This window comes from Epinephelus lanceolatus, chromosome 15 (assembly GCF_041903045.1).
Source record: "Epinephelus lanceolatus isolate andai-2023 chromosome 15, ASM4190304v1, whole genome shotgun sequence".
NCBI lineage: Eukaryota > Metazoa > Chordata > Actinopteri > Perciformes > Serranidae > Epinephelus > Epinephelus lanceolatus.
In genome coordinates, this window is record NC_135748.1 from 31,426,982 (window position 1) to 31,451,759 (window position 24,778).

General features: G+C 42.4%; 1 protein-coding gene across 22 annotated transcripts in view; it reads left to right on the forward strand.

Moving 5' to 3' along the window:
- The window catches only part of tnika (TRAF2 and NCK interacting kinase a), a 110,578-nt gene extending 88,622 nt beyond the window's left edge, over window positions 1-21,956 (forward strand). For 15 of the 22 annotated variants that reach the window (XM_033642000.2, XM_033642004.2, XM_033642006.2 and 12 more), the window contains 17 exons: window positions 1,296-1,402; window positions 3,643-3,758; window positions 5,559-5,656; window positions 6,781-6,849; window positions 8,074-8,180; window positions 8,385-8,487; window positions 8,759-8,908; window positions 10,219-10,318; window positions 10,456-10,626; window positions 10,734-10,877; window positions 11,085-11,219; window positions 13,383-13,483; window positions 13,714-13,863; window positions 14,685-14,702; window positions 18,025-18,184; window positions 18,819-18,958; window positions 20,795-21,077. In XM_033642000.2, the coding sequence (XP_033497891.2) occupies window positions 1,296-1,402; window positions 3,643-3,758; window positions 5,559-5,656; window positions 6,781-6,849; window positions 8,074-8,180; window positions 8,385-8,487; window positions 8,759-8,908; window positions 10,219-10,318; window positions 10,456-10,626; window positions 10,734-10,877; window positions 11,085-11,219; window positions 13,383-13,483; window positions 13,714-13,863; window positions 14,685-14,702; window positions 18,025-18,184; window positions 18,819-18,958; window positions 20,795-20,878 (1,953 nt within the window). In that variant the 3' untranslated portion in view covers window positions 20,879-21,077. Of the gene's footprint in view, window positions 1-1,295; window positions 1,403-3,642; window positions 3,759-5,558; window positions 5,657-6,780; window positions 6,850-8,073; window positions 8,181-8,384; window positions 8,488-8,758; window positions 8,909-10,218; window positions 10,319-10,455; window positions 10,627-10,733; window positions 10,878-11,084; window positions 11,220-13,382; window positions 13,484-13,713; window positions 13,864-14,684; window positions 14,703-18,024; window positions 18,185-18,818; window positions 18,959-20,794 lie in introns of all 22 variants that reach the window. The other 7 variants (XM_033642003.2, XM_033642012.2, XM_033642008.2 and 4 more) reach the window with 2 other exon arrangements.
- Window positions 21,957-24,778: the final 2,822 nt, after the last annotated feature.

The following is a 24,778-nucleotide window of genomic DNA, read 5'->3' on the forward strand; positions in this document are numbered from 1 at the left end:
CAACAGTGATCTTGGGGCTGTTTCTGGTTAAACAAAAAGGATGTACCGCTTTATCCAAATGTTATTAGATTGTTTGGCCATTGGTAAAGAAAGTTTTGAGCCTCCAAGGACCTGTAGTTATTGAGGTTGCAAGAACTCCGAGATAATGCTATAGCACATCGTCCAAACATAGGCTACCGGTGTCAAGACTACATTGTAGGACAGTGATAAGTGGTGTGGTAGCATATGCAAGAATATCGTACAATCTGCTCGAGCAGCCAACGATAGCATCTAGACATTGGTGACCCAGGAGTAAAGAGACAGGATTCAAACACAAAGCAACACCAAGAATTTTCCCCATATCCTGCAGAAAGTCGACCCAGTGTGCTTGAATTTTAGGACAGAGCCAGACACAATGTGTATAACTTCCTACTGAGATTTTACAATTAAGACACAGGTGAAACTTGGGGGTTCATTTTATGTGTTTTACTGGGAGAGATTTGCAAGCGGTGCAGGATTTTATATTGTAACAATCTAATACGATAACACACTGATATCTACCACCTGATATCAACCACATATATACTACTTGCCTTTATGCATACTTTTATTCTTACCTGCAATGCTCGAATGACCAAATGAATGACTGACTTGTCCAAAAATCTGCCTTAAATTTAGTTAAAAATCATCTTGGAAAGATCCTTAAAAGCATTAAATGTGAGTGTCTGATACCTGTGGGCACCCTGTAATCACTGAGGATGTGCTCAACATTTTAAAATAAACTGTAAGAATTTAATTTGTTCTACCTATTGGGTGAAACAAACCTCGTCATGCAAATCAGATTTCAACGCTGATGACTTCTCATTTCTTTTGCCGACAGTGTGGTTGATGTGTGATTTTGCACACAGCGTTGCCCTCTCTAGTCAAGTGAGGTAACTGAACTGATGTCAAAACCGCAGCAACAAGGTTAAATCAGCTTTTGCAAAACTTGAAAAGAGCTGCTGGAATTAAACTGTTGACTTTGATACCAGAGCACATGATGTGAAGTGCCTCACTCTCAGTGCACTGGCTTCATTTTGATTGGCATAGTTCACCAGGACAAGCCAAACAACATTACTCAGTAATGAAAGAGTAATTAGAGCGCCACTGCCCAGTTTAACGTACGCATGTTGCCAAACCACAACACAGATTTATCATTGATACCATAACCAAAAACATCCTTGATACAAGCTTTTCTTTCTGTGCTAGGGACGTAAAAGCCAAGTTGCACCAGTCATGGTGATCAACTGTCTTTTTGTACTTGTGTGTGTTTCCAGGTCCCCCAGAGGACCACTTCCATCTCCCCAGCCTTGGTGAGGAAGAACTCCCCCAATGGAGGAGTGGGTCTGGGCCCTCGCACAGGTTCTCAACTCATACGGGCCAGGTAAAGCTCATATTAGTGCGTTGTCCACCTCTGGAGTCTAAGTTACACATCTGAGGTCACCTTTATAGTCTAGATCAGTGATCAGCTTACAGGGTTCCATCTGGCCCACCAACCATTTCGTAACTCATAATGAAAATAAACTGATTCACATTCAGATTTTTTTGTGTACTTTGAATGTTAGTAAGATGCCAAAGTGTATAAATAAGCATCAAAGTAGAGAAGGATCAAATCCAAGAAACGCCCCTTCGCCAGACCTGTATAGGGCTGCTCTGACTGGATTTGCCTTGTTTTTTCATTTTATCTGATAAACATTATTATGTTCCATTTATGTACTTTTGTTATGGCCTCCTGTCATTTTGCAAAAGTGGCCCCCAGGCAAAAGAAGTTGAGTTTAGACTATCCTTTAAGCTATGTCTGAACATATTTATGCAGCCTGGTTGGTGAGGGTTTTCCTCCAGTGATAATTCCCTTGTGTTATTCTTTACTGGTTTTGAATTCCTTGCATTGTTATGCCGCCACCCCAGCGATAGCCCCAGCTGGAGGCAAAATGTTTTTCGGGTTGTTTTCCTTCTTGTAGACAACATGATATCTCAGGAATGCTAGCAGGAAATGTCTTGTCTTTAAACTTGGTACAAACTACTTAAGAATGAACTGATTAGATTTTAGTGGCCAGAGGCCAAAAAAACAAACAAAAAGAAATTTGGGCCATAACTCAAGAATTCATATGCTAATTGACCTTTCGCTAAGCCCCGCCCCTTTGTGATGGTCCGACAAGCTGTCACAGTAAGCATGGAGCGCACACTGTGACTAGCTGCACTCCCTGAAGAAATATTATCATATTTTTGGAGAAATGAAACAGTGATTCCAGAGAGAAGCAGACAGAGGGGTCTACAGTCTGTGTTTGAAGGATATATCCAGGATGTCAAACTGACTCAGCAGCAACAACAGGTTAAAAAGACAAAGATAGTTAGAAGCTAAAGCCAAACTATAGGCTACAGATCACAGTGTAAAAGTGAACCACCACATCACTGCTGATCGCCACACAAGACAATGAATATAAAGGGAAACTTTGCTGATATTGAACCAGCTGTGTGGCATCACAGTGTGTGCAGATGACCGTGTTTGGCTTCGCCTCCGTGCTGCTGCCAGCACCTGGACCTCATTCATCTGCGCACAATGCGATGACACAGAGCTGGTTGAATATCAGCAAAGTTTCCCTGCTTCCCTTCACTGGTTCCTGTACAGCAGGGTCGGTCTTTGTTTCACTGTTATAATCATTAAAAAGCAAAAGCAGCATGTGTATACATTCAGTAGGCTATATCTTCAGTAGCTAGCTAGCTAACCCTACACTTTTCAGGGTTTGATTTTAGTTTTGGAACAGGGAAGAAACGTATATCTTTTTCCAACCTCTCCAGGTAACGAGTATCATTAATACACGACGTGCCCCAGGCACAACATTTAGCTCCAAATCCACAAAACCAGCCTGAAAATGAAGGAAATCTGAAACGACTGCATTAGAGTCAATGGAGCACAGCTGTGTTGTTGTCGGACCCTGGTCTGAGCCGGCCTGATGCTGCATTATGATTGGCCAGTCTGCATCCGGGGGCGGGACTTAGCAAAGGGTCAATTAAGACAAAATTTCACACAAATGCCTGATAGGATAAAAAGTTGAAGCAATGACATTTTATATCTAAAAGGTCAAAGATCAGCATCACTGTGACATAGGAGTCTGTACAGACATGGATGTAAACTGCAACTTGATTGGTTGGTGAAAGCATACAACAGAGAGTTATTGTGTACCTTAAAACACATTTTATGTCATACAATGTCCTGCTGTATATACTTTTAGAAAGACTGCTGTTGATGTTATGACTACTCATGACTACTGTCTGTATCTCAACTTGCCCCTCTGGGACATTAAAGTTTACTTTACTTTACCTTATCCTTCCTTGGCTTACCTTACCTTACCTTACCTTACATTACCCTACCTTGGTTTACCTTACCTTACCTTACCTTTCCTTCTGTTAAATTAGATTCAGATTCTTCATTGTTGAACAGAAGCTATTGATTGCAGAAACTCCATCATAATGCATCAGCTCTGTTTTTACACAGCAGGAGTTGCCCGAGGTTATCTTATAAAAACATGTCAGCGCTACACTGCGAACATCTGTTTTATATAGATATGCTGTATAATTTTATAGAACTTTAAAATGAATGAAAATATCTTCCACCTGTTTCAGTAACCCAGACCTGCGGCGCTCAGAGCTCTCTCTGGACGCCATGCTGCAGAGAACTTCCTCCAACTCGTCATCCTCCTCCTCCCCTTCATCTCAGGGAGGCTCAGCCGAGAGGAGAGGTACAAAAAAACTCCCACGGAAACTCTGAAAGCCACAAAGACACACTCATACACACACACACACACAGTCACAGACACGCTTGCATGCAAACAATTAAAAACCGGTACATGCACTTGCTCTTGTATACGCGCAAATGCGGCCACAGAAACACACAAACATCCACGTACGTTCACAGGGCTTCAGCGAGTTTCAGAGGCTATCAGCAGGACAATGTCAGTCGCAGTTCTGCTCTGATCAACCTGTCTGATGTGCCCTGTTAGACTCAGCCTCCGGAGAGATAGAAGAGAGGAAATGAGAGGGGGAGATAGAGAGAGGCGTACAGGGAAGTGTCAAACAACAGGCCAGAGGGATATCTAAGATACGCATGGGTCTCCCCTTGACAAACACATGGCAGAGAGGGAGGTTGAAGTGCGGTGGGATTGGTTTTCCTTCAGGTTTGCTGGGTGTTATTTTGCAATGGGATCAACAACAAAAAAATGGCAGAAATGTAAAAAATGAGACAGATAGTATCAAGATATTTGATGAATGGCAACGTGCTTTCACCCAGACAAGCACAATTTTTCACAATGTAACGACAGTATGGGACAATTCGGATTTTTTAGTGATTCTGAATAATCATATTGGGGTATGTATGTCAAACGTGTAATAGATACAGTCTACACCAAAGAGAAAACAAAGCATTTAATACCATGCTGAAGGGTTGCTGTGTGGCTTTCTTTACATCAGGTAAACTTAAAAATCCAGAGATAAAGCGTAATTTTCAATCTGTACTTATTCCCCCATGTCTAAATGACTAATGGGAACAACTTTTTTTAATTTTAATTGGTCCAGTATCGAGCAAGAGGGCAGCAGCTAGGTTGTGATGTAAACACTCTGGCCATCTTTACACCAGCCCTACAGAGATAGTTAAGATCCTTTTAGTTTAATCAGAAACAGCCCCAAAAATACTTTTGTCATACCTACCAGACTCCTGATTCTAGCACTGAAAGTAAAAAAAGACTAATTTCTAAAATACAAGCCAAATCTTCACTTTAAGTTTTCTAACTACTAACAACATGTACATTAAATGAAAGCTTGTCATCTGTCCATATACCCACCTGCTTGTATGAGAACACTCTTTCAACGGATTTGCCTACAGAAGTGAAGTCGCTAAAATCATCAAGCAACTGTGAGCGAGCTTTTCAGAAGACCATTACCTTTGTTTTTTGAGCATTTAAAATCAATTTTAAACTCAGCAGAGCAGTTTGTAATGACTGAAATGCAGTCTGAAGCTCTTGCACTGGCTGCACTATGGAGGAAGCATGCATGTAAATGACAGTGTCATCTGCATAGAAGTGGATTTTTACTGGAATGTCTTTCCCCAAATCATTTACAGATGACTCCGCCCTCGACACGCCCCCTTACTATGGGCATGGTCACATGTGAGCGAAATTAACACTGGTAAATATTCACCTCCTGGTCACTTCCATTAAATGGAAACACAGGGGCCAATAAAACATTTGCTTCTAGTGGCGAAGCAAATTTATATCTTTATATCGCGCAGACTTCAACTTTGGTGAACTTTGACCGGCATAGGATAGTAAAGGAGTATGTGTGTAGGAGACATTGATCGTTGCCATGTTTAACCAGCCAATACTAAAAGATATTATGAGACAGGCACTGAACTTAACCTATTTTGCTGTATTTATTAGCAAGCTAGCTAACAATATCTAGCAAGTCCGTCACATCAGGCACTGCCCATGTTCACTGTACCCTACGACTAGACACCAACTGTATCTATCCCTTACTTGTTCTGATAGGTCAAGCCAAGCAGGAAGGATCCCCTCCAGGAGCCAATCAGGAGGCAAAGCCCAAGCAGGAGGAGGGCCGTGAATCAGCCAGACCCAGCAGACCTGCAGTAAGTCACACAACACAGACACAAACATTCACTGTCTATCACAGCAATCTCCTCTCTGGGAATCTCCTACAGGCCTTTTCTCCTTTTTCCTGCTATTCATCTGCTTCTTTCTGTCTCTGCCTCCCTCTCTTTGTCCTCTCATTCTTCAGAGCTATAAGAAAGCCATAGATGAGGTTAGTGACACTCGAGTCCCCCTTTCTTTTATCCCAGTTTTCCTTTGCCTCGGTCTTCAGAGCCCCTCTTTTTCCCCTGGCATGGTGGAGTTGAGTTTCACAAGAAGATGACTTTTTTTTTTCTTTTAACTTTTGACTCCTCAGAGTGAACTGGCGATGGCAGTGCATGTGTGCTTCTACACACATACCTGAGAGAGTGTTTGTGGACGCGTGCTTGTGCGAGTTTGCGTGTATGCATGCATGCGTTGTGTGTGTGTGTGTGTGTGTGTGTGTGTGTGTGTGTGTGTGTGTGTGCGCGCGAGTGCGAGTGTGTGTGTAACCTCCACTGCCAAGCACCTGAACAGTCTCTGAATCTCTTTTCCTGTTTCTCTGTTGTCACGGTTACTGGTCAGGAGGAGCTGGTAAGCCCACCGTGTATGACGGTCCTCCCCCACCCGTCTGCATGATTTTGGTCTGATCCATTGGCTGGGTTGAATGGGGAGGGAAGGGAGGGGAGGAACCACGGGGCCAGTTGGCATGGGGGTGATTGGTATGGGGGGTGCAGAGTGACACTGCACTCCAGTAGAACATCAAGCCTGGCTCTCTGTCTCTATCTCTTCTTATGACCTGTCTTCACGTAGTTGATATATTGCTCATAAGAGAATAAAAGTGCTGATCTGTGGTTGCCTCTTATGTCACATGACAAAATCTTTAGTGTGGCTGAGCAGAAAAAGTGACCTCAGATTAGCACTCTTGTTCCTGGTCACTGATGTTTACGGGCCCGGATGTTTGTGTGACAACAAATCAGTTGTCCTCTTGTTATGATGCTGATGGTCTTTGCCCCTCTCTGCTCCCCTCGTCCTTGTATGTGATTTGCTTTCTGACTCTTCAGGTTCTGAGACTGATGATATAGAAGTGATGAACTAAATTACTTTGTCTCTTTCTCCTCTCCTCTTCTGCTCCTCTCTATAGGACCTAAGTGCTTTGGCCAAGGAACTCAGAGAGTTGAGGGTAGAGGAGGGCAGCAGACCTCCAGTCAAGGTACAAAAACATTTATGTTGTGATGATGTGTAGATAGATTATTTATTTTCACTGCAGCCTGGGCCAACAGCATACATCTATTGTTGTTCTCATTAGAAGGGGAAAAGATAAGATGACAGATCTTCATATCAGGTTAAAAAGGGTGGCTGTGGCTCAGAAGGTAGAGCAGGTCTTCCACTAATCGGAAGATGGGTGGTTTGATCCCCAGTCCATTTTTTTCGTCCAAAATTGTCGCACGTCTAAGAATAAAAACGACCTCACGCTGTGTCACGTTTGCACACTGAGTCTGGAACTTTCGTCTGTCATTAAGATTTTCAGAACAGGTTCGATCTTCTGCATTTTCGCCTCCGTCAGAGTCGTTAGAAACGTTTGACCAAGAATCAGTGAAGAAGATGTGGCGGCGGGACACAGCCACGACAAGACAGTGGAACAGGGTGCACAGAATCATTTCATAACTCAGATAGCTCACTTTCAACATGTCAGATAGTAATATTCAGGTGGATGATGATGAAGAGGAAGAGGATGTGGACCGCACACAGACAGAGAGAGCGGTGCCAAATGCAAGACAGCAATGGAGTGGTGACGGTCAGATAGGTAACTCCAGAGGAGAGAGGCAAAGGAGGGAATGCATCAGAATCAGTGTGCAAGGGTTCTGTGCTTAACGACCTTTTTCAGGTGACGGATTAAAAAGATCCATCCAAAAAACAGAGTCAGTGTGCAAAGGCCTTTACCTTGAATTTGTGGAGGAAACTGTTACGAACAAAGAATCCAAAAACGGTGAACATTCTTCATGAGTTGAAGTAGATGGGGGCCGTGTTTAACAACAGAAAAACAAATGTATATCAAGACATCCACAACTCATGCAGTGCTGCTCAGTGAAATGGATGACTTGGATTGTATTGAGTTTGTACCTGGGAGTTTTGATATGCTTTTGCTGTTGTTAAACACAGCCTGTTTTGACTTCAGTTCATCAAGCATGTTCGCGTTTTTTGGATTCTTCGTTCACTGTTGAGACATGCTAGAAGAATGTTTTCTTTACACAGTGAGTAATAACTATACAGATTATCATTTTATGGATGAGGTATTCCTTTCATTTGAGTGATTCCACAATAAAAACATTACACAAGAACAAGATTTTGAAACTTTTAGTCCTTTGTCTTGGCTCTCAGAGGATTTCTGACTTATCCTCTTAATTTTGTCTTTATTTCTCACGTGCTAATAAAGGTGACAGACTACTCGTCCTCCAGTGAAGATTCAGAGAGCAGCGATGAGGACGGGGAGACGGTGGGGCATGATGGCACTGTTGCTGTTAGCGACATCCCCCGCATCATGTAAGTTGTCCCCTATGTTTTTGTTTTTCCCCTCTGTCTCTGTTTTCCCAAGCTGGAATTGTCAGTATTCATTTGTGTTGAGTCATGCATGTTTTTGGAATATGCGCCATGCCAGTAGCTTGTCAGTACAGTTTTGGTAGAATTGCTTTGTAAATAATCAGGTCTGCGTGTGTGTTTTGTGTTTTGCATGTGTGTGTGTTGCAGGCCAGCAGTGCAGAGCAGCAGTGAGTCGTATGGAGGGCTGACAGAGGACTCTCTGGGAGATGCCTATAATAGCTCCAAGGACGGCACTCTCGTGATGAGAGAGGTGATGACTGTGAACACACACACACACACACACACACACACAAGCCACAAGGATTCAGAGAGAAGGGAATGAGAATGAGCAGAGAAAACACTGTTTTTGTTTATTTTCTATTACCAAACTGGGCTCGTTTTGTTGCTTCATGACCACTTAATCTTCTTTTACTGCTTCTGCTCTCATTTTTTTTGTAAAACCCCCTCTCAACATTACATCTCCTCCTTCCTCCTCCCTTTGTTTCTCAACTCTTTTCTCTCTTTCTCTTTCTGTCTCCCAGGCAGAGGAGAGGAGCAGAGGTGGCCACACTGAGAGTAATGGGTTCGGGAATCACGGTAACCATGGTAACCTCCCTGACCTGGTGCAGCAGAGCAACTCTCCCTCAGCCACACCCACCTCAGCCCTGCAGGAACTGGGCGACATGACAGAGGTCAGACACACACACTTACACTCATTCATGGATAGAGTGCTATAAATAAAACACAAAGTTAAATTAATGTAATAAATCTTAAATTAATATTAAAACTTTACAAATTAATTTTTAAATTCATATAAATGGTTTTTCCAAGATGAGGTCTCATGCCTGGCATTGAACAAATCCAGCACTTCAAGGTCCAGTGTATAGGATTAGATGGAAATATAACATAATAAGTATGTTTTCATTAGTGTTTAATCACCTGAAAATAAGAATTGTTATGTTTTTGTTACCTTCAGCCCATTTCAGACCAAAGATTTGCAATGAGACAAGTTGAAACAGGCAACTACTTGCAATATACCATTCTGCAACGTTCTAGAAATCTGCCGGTTCACACCAATGCAACTAGATGAGATGGTGTATCATCGCTATGCAACAGCTCTCTGTACTTCTGTTCTGATTTCAAGCTTTTCAGACTTATTTTGTGGCTGAATATAATTGTAGCTTCTTAAAGTATGAATGAGGACAGTGATAGTGAGATACTGGCTACGATTGTATTTGCAGTAGTGATGAACGGGTGCTACGTTCTGAAATGGTTGCATCTTGTCACAAATCATTGGTCTGAACTGGGCTTTAGAATGAGCCATGTATATCTACAAAGGGGGCGGGCCTCATCTATGGAGTCCACCATGTTGCGCTGCCATGTTTCTACAGTAGCCCAGGATGGACAAATCAAACACTGGCTCTACATAGGGCCATTTGCCTTTGCAGGTTTTCACGTTTTTGCGTCAGAAATCCCTCCAAAATAGGCAGCGTCAGGAAAACACAATTTTTTAAAATGTGAAACCGCTTTATTCAGGGTTTTTAACAGTTTAAATGACCAGGTCTGGAGACGATGAGACCTCTGTGGATAATTTGGCTCCCCGTAAAAACTTCCAAAACGTCTGGATCTTAAGTTATCAGAGAGAAAAGGTGGCTACTCATTAGCAGGTATTTGGCTAGCGTCCTGTCAGTCCATTTGTTTTGGAGAGGAAGAGACCTCTGCAGATAATTCACGGGGTAAAAACTCCCTGAACAACAAACAATGAATGAATCCTAACCGGGAGTTTGCTTGGCACGTGGGAGAAGTTTCAGTCGGTCACAATCTGCAGTTCTCACCGCTAAAAGCCACTAAATCCTACACACTGCTCCTTTAAGCCCCTTTTTTACCCACATATCATAGTGTCTCATATTGTCATATTGTCTATTTGTCAAAACAGGTGACAGTACCGTGTTAATGTAGGCTGCTGCTGTTAATTAATCACTCACTGTTTTCTGTCTTACAGTTTGGCCTGGGCGGATCCAAAGCGTCCTTCACCCCATTTGTTGATCCACGTGTCTATCAAACCTCCCCAAGTGAAAATGACGATGAGAACTCAGCAGCAGGTAAACAAAAACATTTTAAATATTCAACCTCTTTATTGTCATCAACCAATTTTTTTTGTCTGCACAGCTGTCGAAAGATCAATTGAATTACATCTTTCTCTGTTTCTCCATCTTTCTTTTCTTCTTCTGTATCCCAGCCATGTTTGCCAATGAGCTGCTGAGGCAGGAGCAGGCCAGACTAAACGAAGCCAGAAAGATCTCCGTGGTCAACGTCAACCCGACCAACATCAGGCCCCACAGCGACACGCCAGAGATCCGCAAATACAAGAAACGCTTCAACTCCGAGATCCTGTGTGCCGCTCTCTGGGGTAGGAGGAACATCCTTCATCTTCCTATCTGTCCTGAATACCTCCACCTGTCTTTTGTGTATGTTTGTGTGTCTCTGACTCTTGTGTGTGTATGCATGTGTGTTTAGGTGTGAACCTGCTGGTGGGGACAGAGAACGGGCTCATGCTGCTTGACCGAAGTGGACAGGGAAAAGTCTATAACCTGATCACCAGACGACGCTTCCTGCAGATGGATGTGCTGGAGGGGCTCAATGTGCTCGTCACCATATCTGGTAGGTTGAACACCAAAACATTGATAGTATTAGTTTTATTCGAAATGTGTACTGTTGCGTGTCACACATTTGGTTAATCCAGGCTAATCTGCCATTGTGTGCTGTTTACAGCCGAATAGGTTTCTATTATATATTTTTGTTTTTTAGGACTCAATTCCTGTGAATTTGATCTCATTTCTCTTTCTGTCTTTGTCCCATCCCTCTCAGGGAAAAAGAACAAGTTGCGTGTCTACTACTTGTCTTGGCTCAGGAACAGAATATTACATAATGACCCGGAAGTTGAGAAGAAGCAGGGCTGGATTACAGTCGGGGACCTGGAGGGCTGTGTGCATTATAAAGTTGGTAAGGATCTGTGTGCATGTTATGAATGAATACATTTATTCAGACTACATGTGCACAGGCTGATGTTTATGCCTGAGCTGAAACGTTCTTTATGGAGTTAGATCGGCAGGATTTTGTCTGGCAGGTTGTTTTCTTAAGTCTTTAACCAGCTGGGGAGATTTAAACAAGAAAAGAGAATGAGTAATGTTTTATATTCAGGTGGCATGTACTATGCAGCTACAGTATTGACACAAAGAAGCAAAAGAAATATAGTAAAATATAACACAATAGGCTGTATAACTTCAGAATAAAGTGACCTTGGAAACAGTTTTTAATTAGTAAACTGCATTTTACTTTTGCTACCAGGTTTGGTGTCCAAAATTTGCTTAATGCTGTTGAGGGAAGTTCCTATACAGCCGAAAATATTGACTTTTATTCTTCTTATTTTTATTAAACTAGAAATGCGTTGTGGTAATACTTACCCAGGGGCCCTTCATGTTTTTCTTCACACCAAATGCAGGAGATTTAAACCAGTAGGGTAGGGACGAGGATGATGGCTCATCACATTCAGGGTCCTAATTATTAGAAACAATAGATGACAGATGGATCACCTTATAACTACTTAAAAAATAAAATCTAATGTACATTATTGTGTTGTCACTTTGAAATTAAACCTTGAAAAATATCAATATTCGATACCATTTTTCATACTACAGGGAAAAAAACAACAGTGAGGGTACACAAGTTAAAGTGATAGTTCACCCAAAATTGAAAATTCACTCGATATCTAGTCACCCCTGTGCTGAGGATGAGGATGGATAAAGATGTGCAATTCACATAACTCTCCCAGAGTTGCAGAGGAAAACAGCATTGCAGCCAAATCCAGCACAGTTGAAGTGAATTGAGACCAGTTTTAAAATGTAGTTAAAATGTGCTTGTGTAGTGTAATTCAAGTGTCTGTAAGCCGCAACATTCAAATTTGACATGAAATAACGCCATTTACACCATGTTTGTAGCCTAAATGTCAACTTTAGCTAACTTTAGGCTTAAAACATGGCGTAAATGGTTAGTCTGGAAATCCAGACTCAAATCTAGAAAGATTTTGAGTCTGGCCCTCACCGATACACCCTTCCTACCCAAGGGGCGGCAGTAACTGAGGCATTTCAAATGCCGCTGCACACAATTGGATAGCACGGTAGCCAATCAGAGCAAAAAACAAGGTGATGTATTCATTGCACTAAGCCTCATTTGTTTGCCGAACAGTGGGACTAACTGATAGATTATGCTTTTGTCGTATCCCGTCGGCAAGACGGCAAAAACGTCCTTCCTGGAAGCGAAGGCTTCTAGGGCAGTCTTCTGTTCCTCTCTCAAGGAAAAAGATAAGTGTAGTTGGCTTAGCGTTTCTGCCAAAGCTAAATTGAATGGACGCAGTCCTTCGGCAGCTGTCATCTTGGCTGTTTACTTTTCGACTCCTACGGCGCAGCGCTGTCGTCATCATGTTACGCCCGCCCAGAGCCCACCTCTGTCAGATAGACTGATCTGATTGGTCCGATTTGCGATTCAGCGGGCTCTGCTCGTCGGGGCCAGATCTCTGTGCAGAGCAAATTCGAATTTGCTAGGGGCGGGGCATCTGGATTTCCAGGTTAGTAAATGGTGTGTTTTCGGGGCAAATTTGAATGCCGTGGCTCACAGACACTTGGATTACACCACACGAGCAGTATGGAGACATTTTATAGGGTTTTTTTACACTATAAAACTGGTCACAATTCATTTCAATTGTACTGGATGTGGTTTTCTGCTGAAACTGCAGGAGTGTGAACTGGAGATCTTCACCAATCCTCACATCAGCACAGGGGCAAGTAGGTATTGAGTGAATTTAGATTTTTGGGTGAACTTTCATTTGGAATTTTTTAATTACAAGATACATTTTTGGAGGCTATAACATGACAACAACAGCTTTTCTTTTCTTTCGCAGCAGAAAACAAGAGAATAGCTCCAGTAAAGATTAACAGTAAGAGACAGTAAGAAAGTGCAGCTGGTACCAGTGAATCGAAACTGCAGAAAATGAGTTTTGAAATTCTTTCGAATATTCAGAATCAATATGTATCGATAAATGTGGAAAACACCAGTTCATTTTGTATGCAGGGTCAGGTTGTTAAAGGCTTATCTTTGTCCTGTTTCCAGTAAAATACGAGAGGATTAAGTTCCTGGTGATTGCTCTGAAGAACTCTGTGGAAATCTATGCCTGGGCTCCCAAACCCTACCACAAGTTCATGGCCTTTAAGGTACGGAAGCACGTACATGCACACAAACATACACACTTTGCACATGTATAGATGCAGAATTAATTTATTGTATTTATGTATCCCTCTGACTTTGTCTTTGTGACTCCACGCTCCTCACTGTTTCCTGTTTCATCATCCTCTATCACTGAACATCTTTTTTCCTCCTTCACTTCCTGCCCCATTTATTTTCCTCTCCTCCTCCTGTCTGATTCGCCATCCTGCTCTGTTAGTCATTCACTGAGCTGCAGCACCGTCCCCAGCTGGTCGACCTGACGGTGGAAGAAGGTCAGAGGCTAAAGGTCATCTACGGCTCCAGCGTGGGCTTCCATGTCATCGACGTGGACTCAGGCAACCCTTACGACATCTACATCCCCTCGCATGTAAGTGCAGGGCTTTTCTCATGTTTATCTGAGTGTTAATCTTTTGTAAATCTTCAATAAACACGTCTGTCTCTTGATCTAATGAGTCTGGATGAAGGACGACACACCCAGTTCCTCAGTGTCTACTGTATTACCTGCTGATCGCTGTCTGCGCCAAGGTCAGCGGTGACTCACGTGCTGTCTCGCCAGGATTAGCCACTACGATTACAATGACTTCTCTTGACAAATTACCTCTTTGATTGATTTTCTGTCACGCAAATAAAAGATTGATGGCTGCTTTACCTCTTTTATCAGATACTTTTTTTAGTTTGCTAAATATGGTGCGTTAGGCTCAGACTGTCTGGAATGTAGCTCAAATTACTGACGTTATTGAAGTATTAGCTGCGACAACAAAGGTCATCCCCAGAGATTGTTGTCAAGAGGTCAGCATATTCTCTTAGCATACCTGTTTTGTCCCATGGCAGCATGCAGTCAGTTAAGTCTAGTCTGGAAGCTAGGTGCACCATGTGCGTGAATGCAAATCAGTTTTTGGTACTTGCATGCAGATTAGTTTGTTCCGCTGTGGCTTCACTAATCGCATGCTCTTACCCAAATCAAGTTCAAACACAGTCCAGCCAAACTCTTGATTTAGTGGCAATATTTCAGTAAATATAAACCAGTGAATACAGATGTGAGGACACGCGATGGTAGCTCGCGGTCACTTGAGTCCATGCTTTACAGTGAGTGCACGGCAAGACTTATTATTATTTTTATTATTATTTTTGCCTTAATCCATGCTTCCTCTCTCTCTCTCCCTCCCTCCCTGCCAACTTCTCTTCCAGTGTGCCAAACAGATGAAGGTGACATCCTGCCATCCACCCTTTAGACTAGACCAATAGATCTTTAGTATAAACCCCATAGTGGATGCACAGAAGTACTACATGTGTCTGTGTGCAGTACCGGTCATTAGAGTAGAGATTAATGGACACTCTCGCTAGACACAGGTTGCATGAATAAACTCATCTTACCCACAGGAGACATCATGAGGTTATGAAAAGATTTATGCGACTAGCAGCAAGTTGTTTGGTCATGCTGGAGCCATAACACACAAATGGCAGAATTAAAGGGGAACTGCACCCATTTTCAGAATTCAAACATGTTCCAATGGTCTAAGACAGTTCAAAAGTCTCTCCCAAGTCTAAAAGGTAGAGTGCTAAAACTCAAGTTTGTGATGACCCCCGTGAAGTCATCCCCTGCCTAACTAACCATTTACAAATCTAAACTTATGGTAGTTTCTTAGACGGTATTTTGAATAGTGTTTAATGTCTTTAAATATGGCGACAATTAGGATTCATTGTTTTTCGGAGAGCTGCATTCTAGTCAAGGGGACAAAGGAAAAGGGGGGGGGATCCTCACTTTTTAACCTGCTCCTGAAACCTGACACATTTTAGACGTCACAAGTGCATCAATATTAGGTGTGCAAAGTCATCCAGTGGGCTGAATCGGACCCTCTGGTGGGCCGGTTTTGGCCCATGGGCTGTATGTTTGACACCCCTGTCGTAGGGTATGAAGTCTGGAGCTGCTCCATAGACAATGAATTGGGACAGATGTTAAAGATGAGCAGCCAGGAGAATGTTCTGAGTATATCCTCTTGAGACCCGAACTATGGTTTGGTATGCATTTTTTATTTCTTTCAGCTATTTTGGATCAGTAGGACCTGATAAGTATAAAAAAACTAAACATTGTCAACGATATTTAAGTCCCAATGTCCTTAAATTAGTACTTCCTAATTAGCAGTGCTCTAGCTTGCTACTGTTAGTAGTAGTGTTAAAATTAGTCAATCATATTAATCATAAATAAACATGTTACAACCATAAAATGTGATCAGGTTTTGGACCTTGTCCACTTTGGTGTCGGGATCAGCTGCAGACTGACTTGGCAAGGATGGCTGCCATCTAGTTTCATGGATCACTGTACTGTGCTCTTACTACCACTAGGTGGCACAAAAAAAGTGTCCATGAATGAGGGCAACAGGTCTAAGTTAAATAGAATAGAGTAAAAGGTCACGTAATCCCAAAATGTGATGTCCCATATGAGGACACAGGGTCTCAGGAGGATATGGGGACATTTTCTGTTTCAGAACTGAGAACGGAACAATAATATAAAGCTCATTTGGGGACAAAAAAAGAAGACAAACATCCTGTGGGTCCACAAAGTCAGGTCCCTAACACTGTCTATGGAGTAGGGGTGGGAATCTTTGGGCACCTCACAATTCGATAACGATTACGATTCAGGGGCTACGATTCGATTATAAAACGATTATTGATGCATCTTTAATTTATGTATATTGATGCACTTTTTCACAACACACATTTCTTTTTGTCTCACTGAATAAGCATTCAACACTTGCAATTTTTAAAAACCGTGCATTTGTAATAAGAAAGAGTAGAATTCATTTCCGTTATATTTTATTGAACGTATAAATGGAAATGCTTGCAAACTGTAAAGTTACAACTTCGTTGTATGTCGTTGGCGACAGATGTCCACGCATCACGTGTGACTGCGTTCCTACCTGCCTGCCTTCAACAGTGAGGCCATGACTTCTGTTTTGGTTTGGTTGTAGAGTGTCGGTGAAATAGCGTCGGGATGGGATGGTGTATCTGGGCTCCAGTGTATGCAGCAGTGCTCGAAATCCCTGATTTTCCACAACAGAATAAGGACGCAAATCCTTGGCAATAAATGCCGCGATGGCCTTCATAATTCGCTTCACCTTTTCCGATGAGGGTGGCAGCTTTCTAATTGCTTCCTCGATTGTTCTCTGGTCGGTAGCGCCACTAGTAGCCGCAGCAACAACAGCCTGCCATCTCCCTGACTCCTCCGTCAGGTGGAATCGAGTTACATGGCTTCTCATGTTTGTTGTGTTGCCAAAGTATTTTATTTTAGCACGACACAGCTTACATATAACGTGGCTCTTGTCCAGTTCGCTTCCGCCGTCAACGTTGTAGAAGCCGAAGTATTTCCACACGTCTACTTTTAAATTAGAAGAAGCTGTTCAGCTCTCACGGCGAGGTGGGTAGCGGTCAGCCATGTTTGTTTTCCTCTGTGCGCGTGTCGGCGTGTCTGCTCCAGGTGCGCATCCCAAAGTGTCCCGGAGATGACACGTACCGCGCTTCTTAGTTCCGCATCATTTAGAACCTTCTGTATTACTCTAATTAATCGAAATTTGGACTTTTGTGAATCGATTCAGATTCGTCCACGTCCGAATCGCGATGCATCTAAGAATCGGAAATTTCCCCCACCCCTACTATGGAGCAGCCTCCGACTTTATACACTAGGACACCACAAGTTTGAAACTTCCTTCTTCTGTTTCTGGGTTTGTGAGAGAGCAGCTAATGTTCACAAACATTGATTGAACTATCCTAGACCATTGGAATAACATATCGGAATTTTTAATTTAGGTGGCTCCCCTTTAAAGCCTAAAAATAGTATTACCTTAATTTAAATTGGAAGAACATTGCTGTCAGATTGGTGACAATATTCCAAAAACTGCACCTGACTCTCACCAACACCACCACCACAGTATGATTCCTTAATGTGGTCAATATGTGCTCCACCTCTTGAGTACAGTAGATGCAGTTTCTCGTGGGCTAAGATGAGTTCCTTCATCACCTTATCACTCATTCATTTTACTGACGCAATCCGTTGTTGTGCTCCTGAAGTGTAACTCAGAGTCACACCTCACGAGAGCCTGCTGGCACAAATAATGCGGTCGCTCTCTGGGCTACACTTTGGGTAACGTGCTAAGACTCAAGCTCTGTCTGTGTGTGTTACTGACCCCCAACTCTTCTGATGTTGCTCCTGTTAATTAAGGTCAAATAAAAGTGCCATAGTTTGTCCGTTAGATGATTCCACAGAACAAGGCTTCTCAGACAACACGCCAAAGTCTGAACCCTTTGATGCCTGGTATTTGGCAGCCTTGTCAATGTTGGCAAACTTGCTCTTTAGAGGATTACAGCACGCGGGCCGATCCAAAAATCTGCCAAAGAACCGGCCAAATTCTGTTGCATTAAATGCCCGTGATGAACCCTCTGTAATATTTTAATCTACTGTAGATTATGATTAAATTTGACAGCTTTTAATTAAAGCCTCTGAAATGTTTGCGTGTGTGTGTATCTGCGATAGATCCAGAGCCAGGTGACGCCCCATGCCATCGTGGTGCTGCCGAAGACGGATGGAATGGAGATGCTGCTCTGTTACGAGGACGAGGGCGTCTACGTCAACACCTACGGGCGAATCACCAAGGACGTGGTGCTACAGTGGGGAGAGATGCCTACCTCCGTTGGTATGTCCCACCCCCACACACACATACTTATATGTGTGTTTAGCTGATTTTAATTTATTTATTTTTTATCAACACTGGAGTCATTAAAACATCACAGAGGAGCTCTCAGTTCAAAGTTCTCGATTAAAGATAACCGAACTTTAAGTTAAGAGGTTTGAATGACTACAGTGATGTATGCTAGAACCCATTTCAGTGCCTGTGTGTGTGTGTGTGTGTGTTGCGATGCGGATCAAAAATACTATCTGAGAAATAAGCTTATGTGGGTTCATTTGAGGTTTAATTGCATTCAGAGATCAGTTTATAACATCAGCCTTCACAGGAAGGCTTCCAGACGGGGGAGCGAGGGTAAAAGTTTGAGAAGAATGGAAAATAGATACAGAAAATCAATAGTAAATGTAAAAGGGGAAAGTCAGGAGGTAAGACACAGGGAAGAAAGACCAAGAGATCAAAAGTCGAACAAAGAAATGTTTGTTGCATGTGTTGTTTGAACAGAAAATACCACTTGGTTGCCTGTACTTTACTGCCCTCATGTGACAGTCAGTGGTATTACACTTTCAAAACTGCCACTGTTCAGGCTAGTGTCAATGAATCCCAATGTTTGTTCTAATGGTGTGTTGTGTTTACTCTTTTAAAGCCTATATCCACTCTAATCAGATTATGGGCTGGGGTGAGAAAGCCATAGAGATCCGCTCTGTGGAGACAGGTCATCTGGATGGAGTCTTTATGCACAAGAGAGCCCAGAGACTCAAATTCCTGTGTGAGCGGAACGACAAGGTGAGAAATAAAAACACACTCTTTGATTTTCGGTTATTTTTATCTGTTCCTTGGAAATAGTAGCAGCACAATCACTGAATATTTAGACACATACTTCACTGGTCTTGATTTGTACTCTGTCTTTAGAGTGGTCGTGATTGCAGCACTTTTGTGTGACGAAATATTGAAAAACACACATGCATTGACGCAAGTTGTTAAAACACTGATTGTAGAGTTTGGTATTATTTGTGTAGATCTCACACTGCTCCACATCAGGTGACATTTTCAAGTTCAGATAACATAGCAGATATGTCCAGTTTGTCAGATACAACTTTGTCCATTCAAATTTAAGCAGACGTATACCCAAAGACTTGAATTTAAAGGGACAGTTCACCCCAAAAATCAAAACACATATTTTCCCTCTTACCTGTAGTGCTATTTACCAATCTAGATTATTTTGGTGTGAGTTGCCGAGTGTTCGAGAGATGTCTGCCTTCTCTCGAATATAACAGAACTAGATGGCACTCAGTTTGTGGAGCTCAAAGTGCCAAAAAAAAATACATATAAAAAAAACTCAACAGCAATGTCTCTTTCCAGAAATCATGACCCGGTTACTCAAGATAATCAACAGACCTTGTTGTGGGAACTGTTTTCTTTGTACCGAACTACACCCGCCAACTGTGTCACCAGGCAGAAGGAAGCGTGCATCTACTGCTAGCTCACCTAGCACCACTGAGCTAGCTAATGTTGCAGCTCAGCTGAGGAGGATGCTGTTAATGTTTACATCTGGCACTGTCACAAGCCTTGTCCATGAATAGATGCACACTTCCTTCTGTGTGGTGATACAGTTGATGGGTGTAGTATCGTAGAAAGAAAAGAGTTCCTACATGAAACTGCTCACAATGAGGTCATGATGTCTAACAGCATAAAATTTAAACACTCACGGCATCCTCTTCTGCTGAGCAGTTTCATGTAGGAACTATTTTCATTCTACCATACCACATGCACCAGCAGAATCACTGCACAGAAGGAAGCGTGCATCTACTCATGGATGAGAAGCTTGTGACAGTGCAAGATGTAAACATTAATGACTGCCTCCTCAGCTGAGCTGTAATGTTAGCTAGCTCAGTGATGCTATGTCAGTTAGCAGTAGATGCACACTTCCTTCTGCCCTGTAATACGGTCAGTGGGTAAAGCGTAGTATAAAGAAAATAGTTCCAACATGAAACTGCTCACAACAACGTCTGTGGATTATCTTGAAAAGCTGTGTCATGATTTTTGAAAAGACACACTGATGTTGAGTTTTTCTTTTTTGTCGCTTTGAGCACCACAAACCGAGTGTCATCTGTTTCCATTATGTTAGCTGTTAGCCGACAACTGTTTCACTGCACAGATTAAGCATCTACTCAAAGATGAGAGGCTTGTGCATGTGACAGCATGAGATGTAAACATTAATGGTGTTCTCCTTGACTGAGCTGTAACGTTAGCTAGCTCAGTGGTGCTCGGTGAGCTAGCAGCAGATGCAAGCTTCATTTTGCACGGTGAGTGCCACAAGCCGAGTGCCATCTAGTTCCATTATAGTGAAGAGAAGGCAGATATCTCTACGGCCGATATCTCCAACACTTGGCAACTCACACCAAAATAATCTAGACTGATAGATAGCACTACAGGTAAGAAAAAAAATGTACGTACTTTTGATTTGAGGGTGAACTGTCCCTTTAAATGCAAAAAGAGATTATACTGAAATGCTACAGTGCACTTATAGATTGAGATGCCTGAACTAGCCTTATTTGATTATAAATAACACAAACAGGGATTATGATTCTAGTTGGTAATATTCTCTGTGTCTCTCTGTAGGTATTCTTCGCATCGGTGCGTTCAGGAGGTAGCAGCCAAGTTTTCTTCATGACCCTCAACAGAAGCTCCATGATGAACTGGTGATGGCGCCTCCCACTGTCCACTCTGCCTCACTCTCCCACTGGCCTGCCCGGCGACCCACCTTTGCCCACGGCACATCTCACAAATGAACCAGATCGACTGAGAGGCCATAAGTGAACTCTTTTAACACTGGAGAGACTAAAACCGCGTAGAAACAAAAAAAAAACAAACAAAAAAAGTTATTGTAGAGAAAAACAACAAAGACCTGTTCTAAATGAAGAGACGTGTTGCCCTAGATTATTTCGGGTCATGCAGAAGCCATCGTTACTCAACTGACTGGCAAACTGGTGCCACTGACTTTCCAAATATTCTCTTCCTCTGTCTCTTTCTGTAACTCTTATCCCGCTCTGTCTGTGAATTCTCGGACCAGTGCATTCAAGTGTTTGACAGCTGTAGAAATACACTTTACACCCGCCTCCTTCTGTCTCTCGTCCCCACTCCTTAATCCTCTGCTCCGTCCCTCCTTCCTTGTAGATCTAGTCATCACTTTCTCAATCCTTTGACACCCATGTCCTCCATTTTCCTCACTTCCTATCTGCCATGTGTGGGCTGATTCCCGGCGAACTTAACACCTCAGAGGTCGGAGGGATAGATGAATGAGATTTAATATAAATTCAAATATATACTTGTGAATATGACAGTGCAGTGGGGGCAGCTGCGGGATGACAAATCTACTCTGGGTGTCGGCGGTGAAAGCAGACAGCCTGATTGATTTTCTTTCTCCTCTGTCCCCTCCTCCTCTTCCTCCATTTCCTCCTCTCGTCATCTTTTCAGGCCCTGAGCAAACTGAATTGTGATTTAGTGTTCGATCGCATCTCGCTGATAGAGATACGGGCGAGACAATTTGCTGTCATGAGCAGGTTGTCACAGTATGCAAAGATGATGTCTGTGTCCCTTTAAAATGAAATCACTGGTCCATCCTTTTTCCCTCTCTTTCCTTCCTCCTGTCACCCCCACCCCCCCCCACCCCCACCATCATCATCATCATCGTCAACATCACTCTCATCTCCCTGTTTTCACTCTTTAAACTCTGAAGGTGCTGCATCAGATATACTGTAATATTAAATGAACAATGAGAGCATCATTCTGTTCATTCTTTTTAGTTCTCTTCTTTTCTTTTTCTGTGACTGAGTCAGTCAGTCTTTGAAGCGTGATGAAATGTACAGCACATCTGTGTCTCTGAAATCAGGAGCGTATGTCGGTGTGTGCGTGAGTGTGTGCATATGTGTGTGTGTGTGTGCGTGTGTGTGTGTGTGACTTGATGTTGAGTCCCGTTCAAATCAAGGTTGAATCAAAGTGGGACGCTGAAATCAATGGGTGAAAAAAAAACAGTCAAATAATTCAGTCTCTATGCGTGAACTTTCATCCAGATGCGATCAAAGCAACATTGAGTGTGTTTACATGCAGGTTTATGATAATATCTTAGTCTGAAGTTTATGAGTTGGTGTGTCTGAACGCCGAGCATTTAAAGATAGGCAATATTAGTGGTTGATTTTCTTTTGGAGTGTTTTTCTGTTTCCTTTTAACGCAGTAGTATTTTGGCTCGCCACAAATACAGCCATGCTGCTGTAGGGGAATTTAAAGGGGCTCATCCTGACTACAACCTCAACAGCATACAAGCCGCGATCCTGAATACTGTGCGCATGTGAAAGCACTCACTGACGAAAGCTGTGGTGTTCCTTTTGAATCCTGCTCCTCCCTGATTGGTTCATCTGATTTTTGGCTCTTAACTGTTTGCACAGTGCCTAGCATGATGTAAGCAAAACAAGAATGGAGTCCAAAAAGTTGTCTCTCACAATATATATGCTTAATTTACACTGGAGGTTTTTTTGTGTGTGTTACTGTCTTAACTTTAACACATTGCTGATTCTTGTCTCTTCTAACAGAGATGTACATTAACAAATTTAAAGGGTAAGTTCTGTATTTTTCAATCTGGACCCCTTTTTCTGTATTTTTGTGTCTAAGTGACTAATGGAGACAGCTGTTTTGGAATTTGTCCAGTATAGAGCGAGAGGGCTTCAGCCACCAGTGGCGAAACAGCTTGCAATGTAATGTGAAGGGGCAATCGTGCACTGTCAATTTACGTCCACTAAAAATGCTTGTTTTTGCCACTAAGAGGCTCAAAATTTTATTGTAAGGGTATGACACCATTATGGAAAGTATCCCTACAGAGAGAGATCTTTTTTTGTTGAAGAATAAGATCCCTGGGGTGCCCAGTAGCTCAATGGGTAGAGCTGGTGTCCCATATACAAAGGCAATGCCCTACCCGCAGTGGCCACAGGCACAATCCCCCCCCCATACCCAATCTGCCCTGTCCAATAAAGGCATAAAAGCCCCCAAAAAATCTCTTGAAAGATATTAAGATCATTTTTGTTTAACCAGAAACACTGGTATCACCAAACCAGACTCCATTTAAAAAAACGCAAGTTCTGTCATTGTAAAACACACTTCATTCAGAGGCAAAAGAAGCAAAATAAAACTCACAAAAACCGTTTTGATTCATCTTTCCACTGTTCCAACAAGCACCAACTCTGGTTTGGTTGAAATAAACCTTTAATTCACCCAGTTAGATGTGAAAATATGCTGGATCTACACATGCTAAAATCGCTCGTTTTTTAAATGCAGTCTGGTGAGTTTACCGATAGTGATTTTGACACTGTTTCTGGTTACACAAAAAGTATGTTACTCTCAACAAAAGGGTCCATCTCTTTAGGAATCATTTCTATACGTTGTCAGACACTTGGAATAACAATCTGAGCCTGTCAGTGGCAAAAAGAAGTAGTTTAAGTGCCGTGAGTGGTTTCATACTGAACCAATCTCAGAAATTGTTCCCATCAGTCACTTGGGTCAAGGTTGAAAAGTACCAAAGTTACACTTGAAGATTTATTCTTTGAAAGGAGTAACTGAATATGATAAAAAATCAGTTCTTTCTAAACACAGTTCAATCATTAATACATACTGTATTAAATTTATAACACTGTTTGAGGGTGGACTATTTCATGCATACTCATCCACATTGGAGAGCACTGTAATGCACATTAGTCTTTTTTTCTGGTGAATATACCGTCGGTTTGGGCGGCCATGTTGGCCTATGGTCAGGGGCGCACTGTTAGGAGAATGTGGGAAAAGGGGCCCCCAGTGGCCGTTCATATTGGCACTATAAACCCTCTTAAACCTCCAATAAAGGCACTATACAGTGCACTGCTGCTTTCCCCCCAGAAAACCCAAACTGGGGCCCCACCTAGTTACCGAATGACCTTGATACATTTCTATGCCTGGGGCCCCACAGAGTCTAGCCTATGGTTAATAAGCGTAAGGTAGCACAAAAAACAGACTCATTCCCCAATGATGTAATGATCATTTCCATCAAGTTCTTCTCTGTTAACTTATTTTCTAAAAAGATTCAGTTATATTTTCAAAGACTTTTTACACATCCACACAGTAGCCAGCTGTACGTCAGGTTCACCGGTCTCTGTTAGGGAGAGCAAGCTAACGTCTTAGCAATAAAGAGCCGAGCTGAAGAAAACCACTGTCTTCCCAACGTGTGTGCACGCATGCATCTGTGTGTATGGTCAATGAGCAAGTGTGACTGGGGCATTATTACTACTTTTGTCCATCACAGAATCCACTCTTCCCATCGGAAAAGGCTGACGGTCATTACACTGAGGACTCTCCTTTCAAAGACGAAACCACTGTATTCTTTATTCTGTTCATTTTCTTGTTTTTCTTTATTTTGAAAGAGCATTACTAATGTCCTGTTTTGGGATTTATTTGTTTTGTAAAAGAGATGCTGTAAGAGAGAAATAAATGAAACTAGAGCATTATGACAGTGCTGGAGTTGTGAGGTCTTTTTTTATGGATGTGTTTGTGAGAAAGGCTGTACTTTTTTTTGCAAGCATGGAC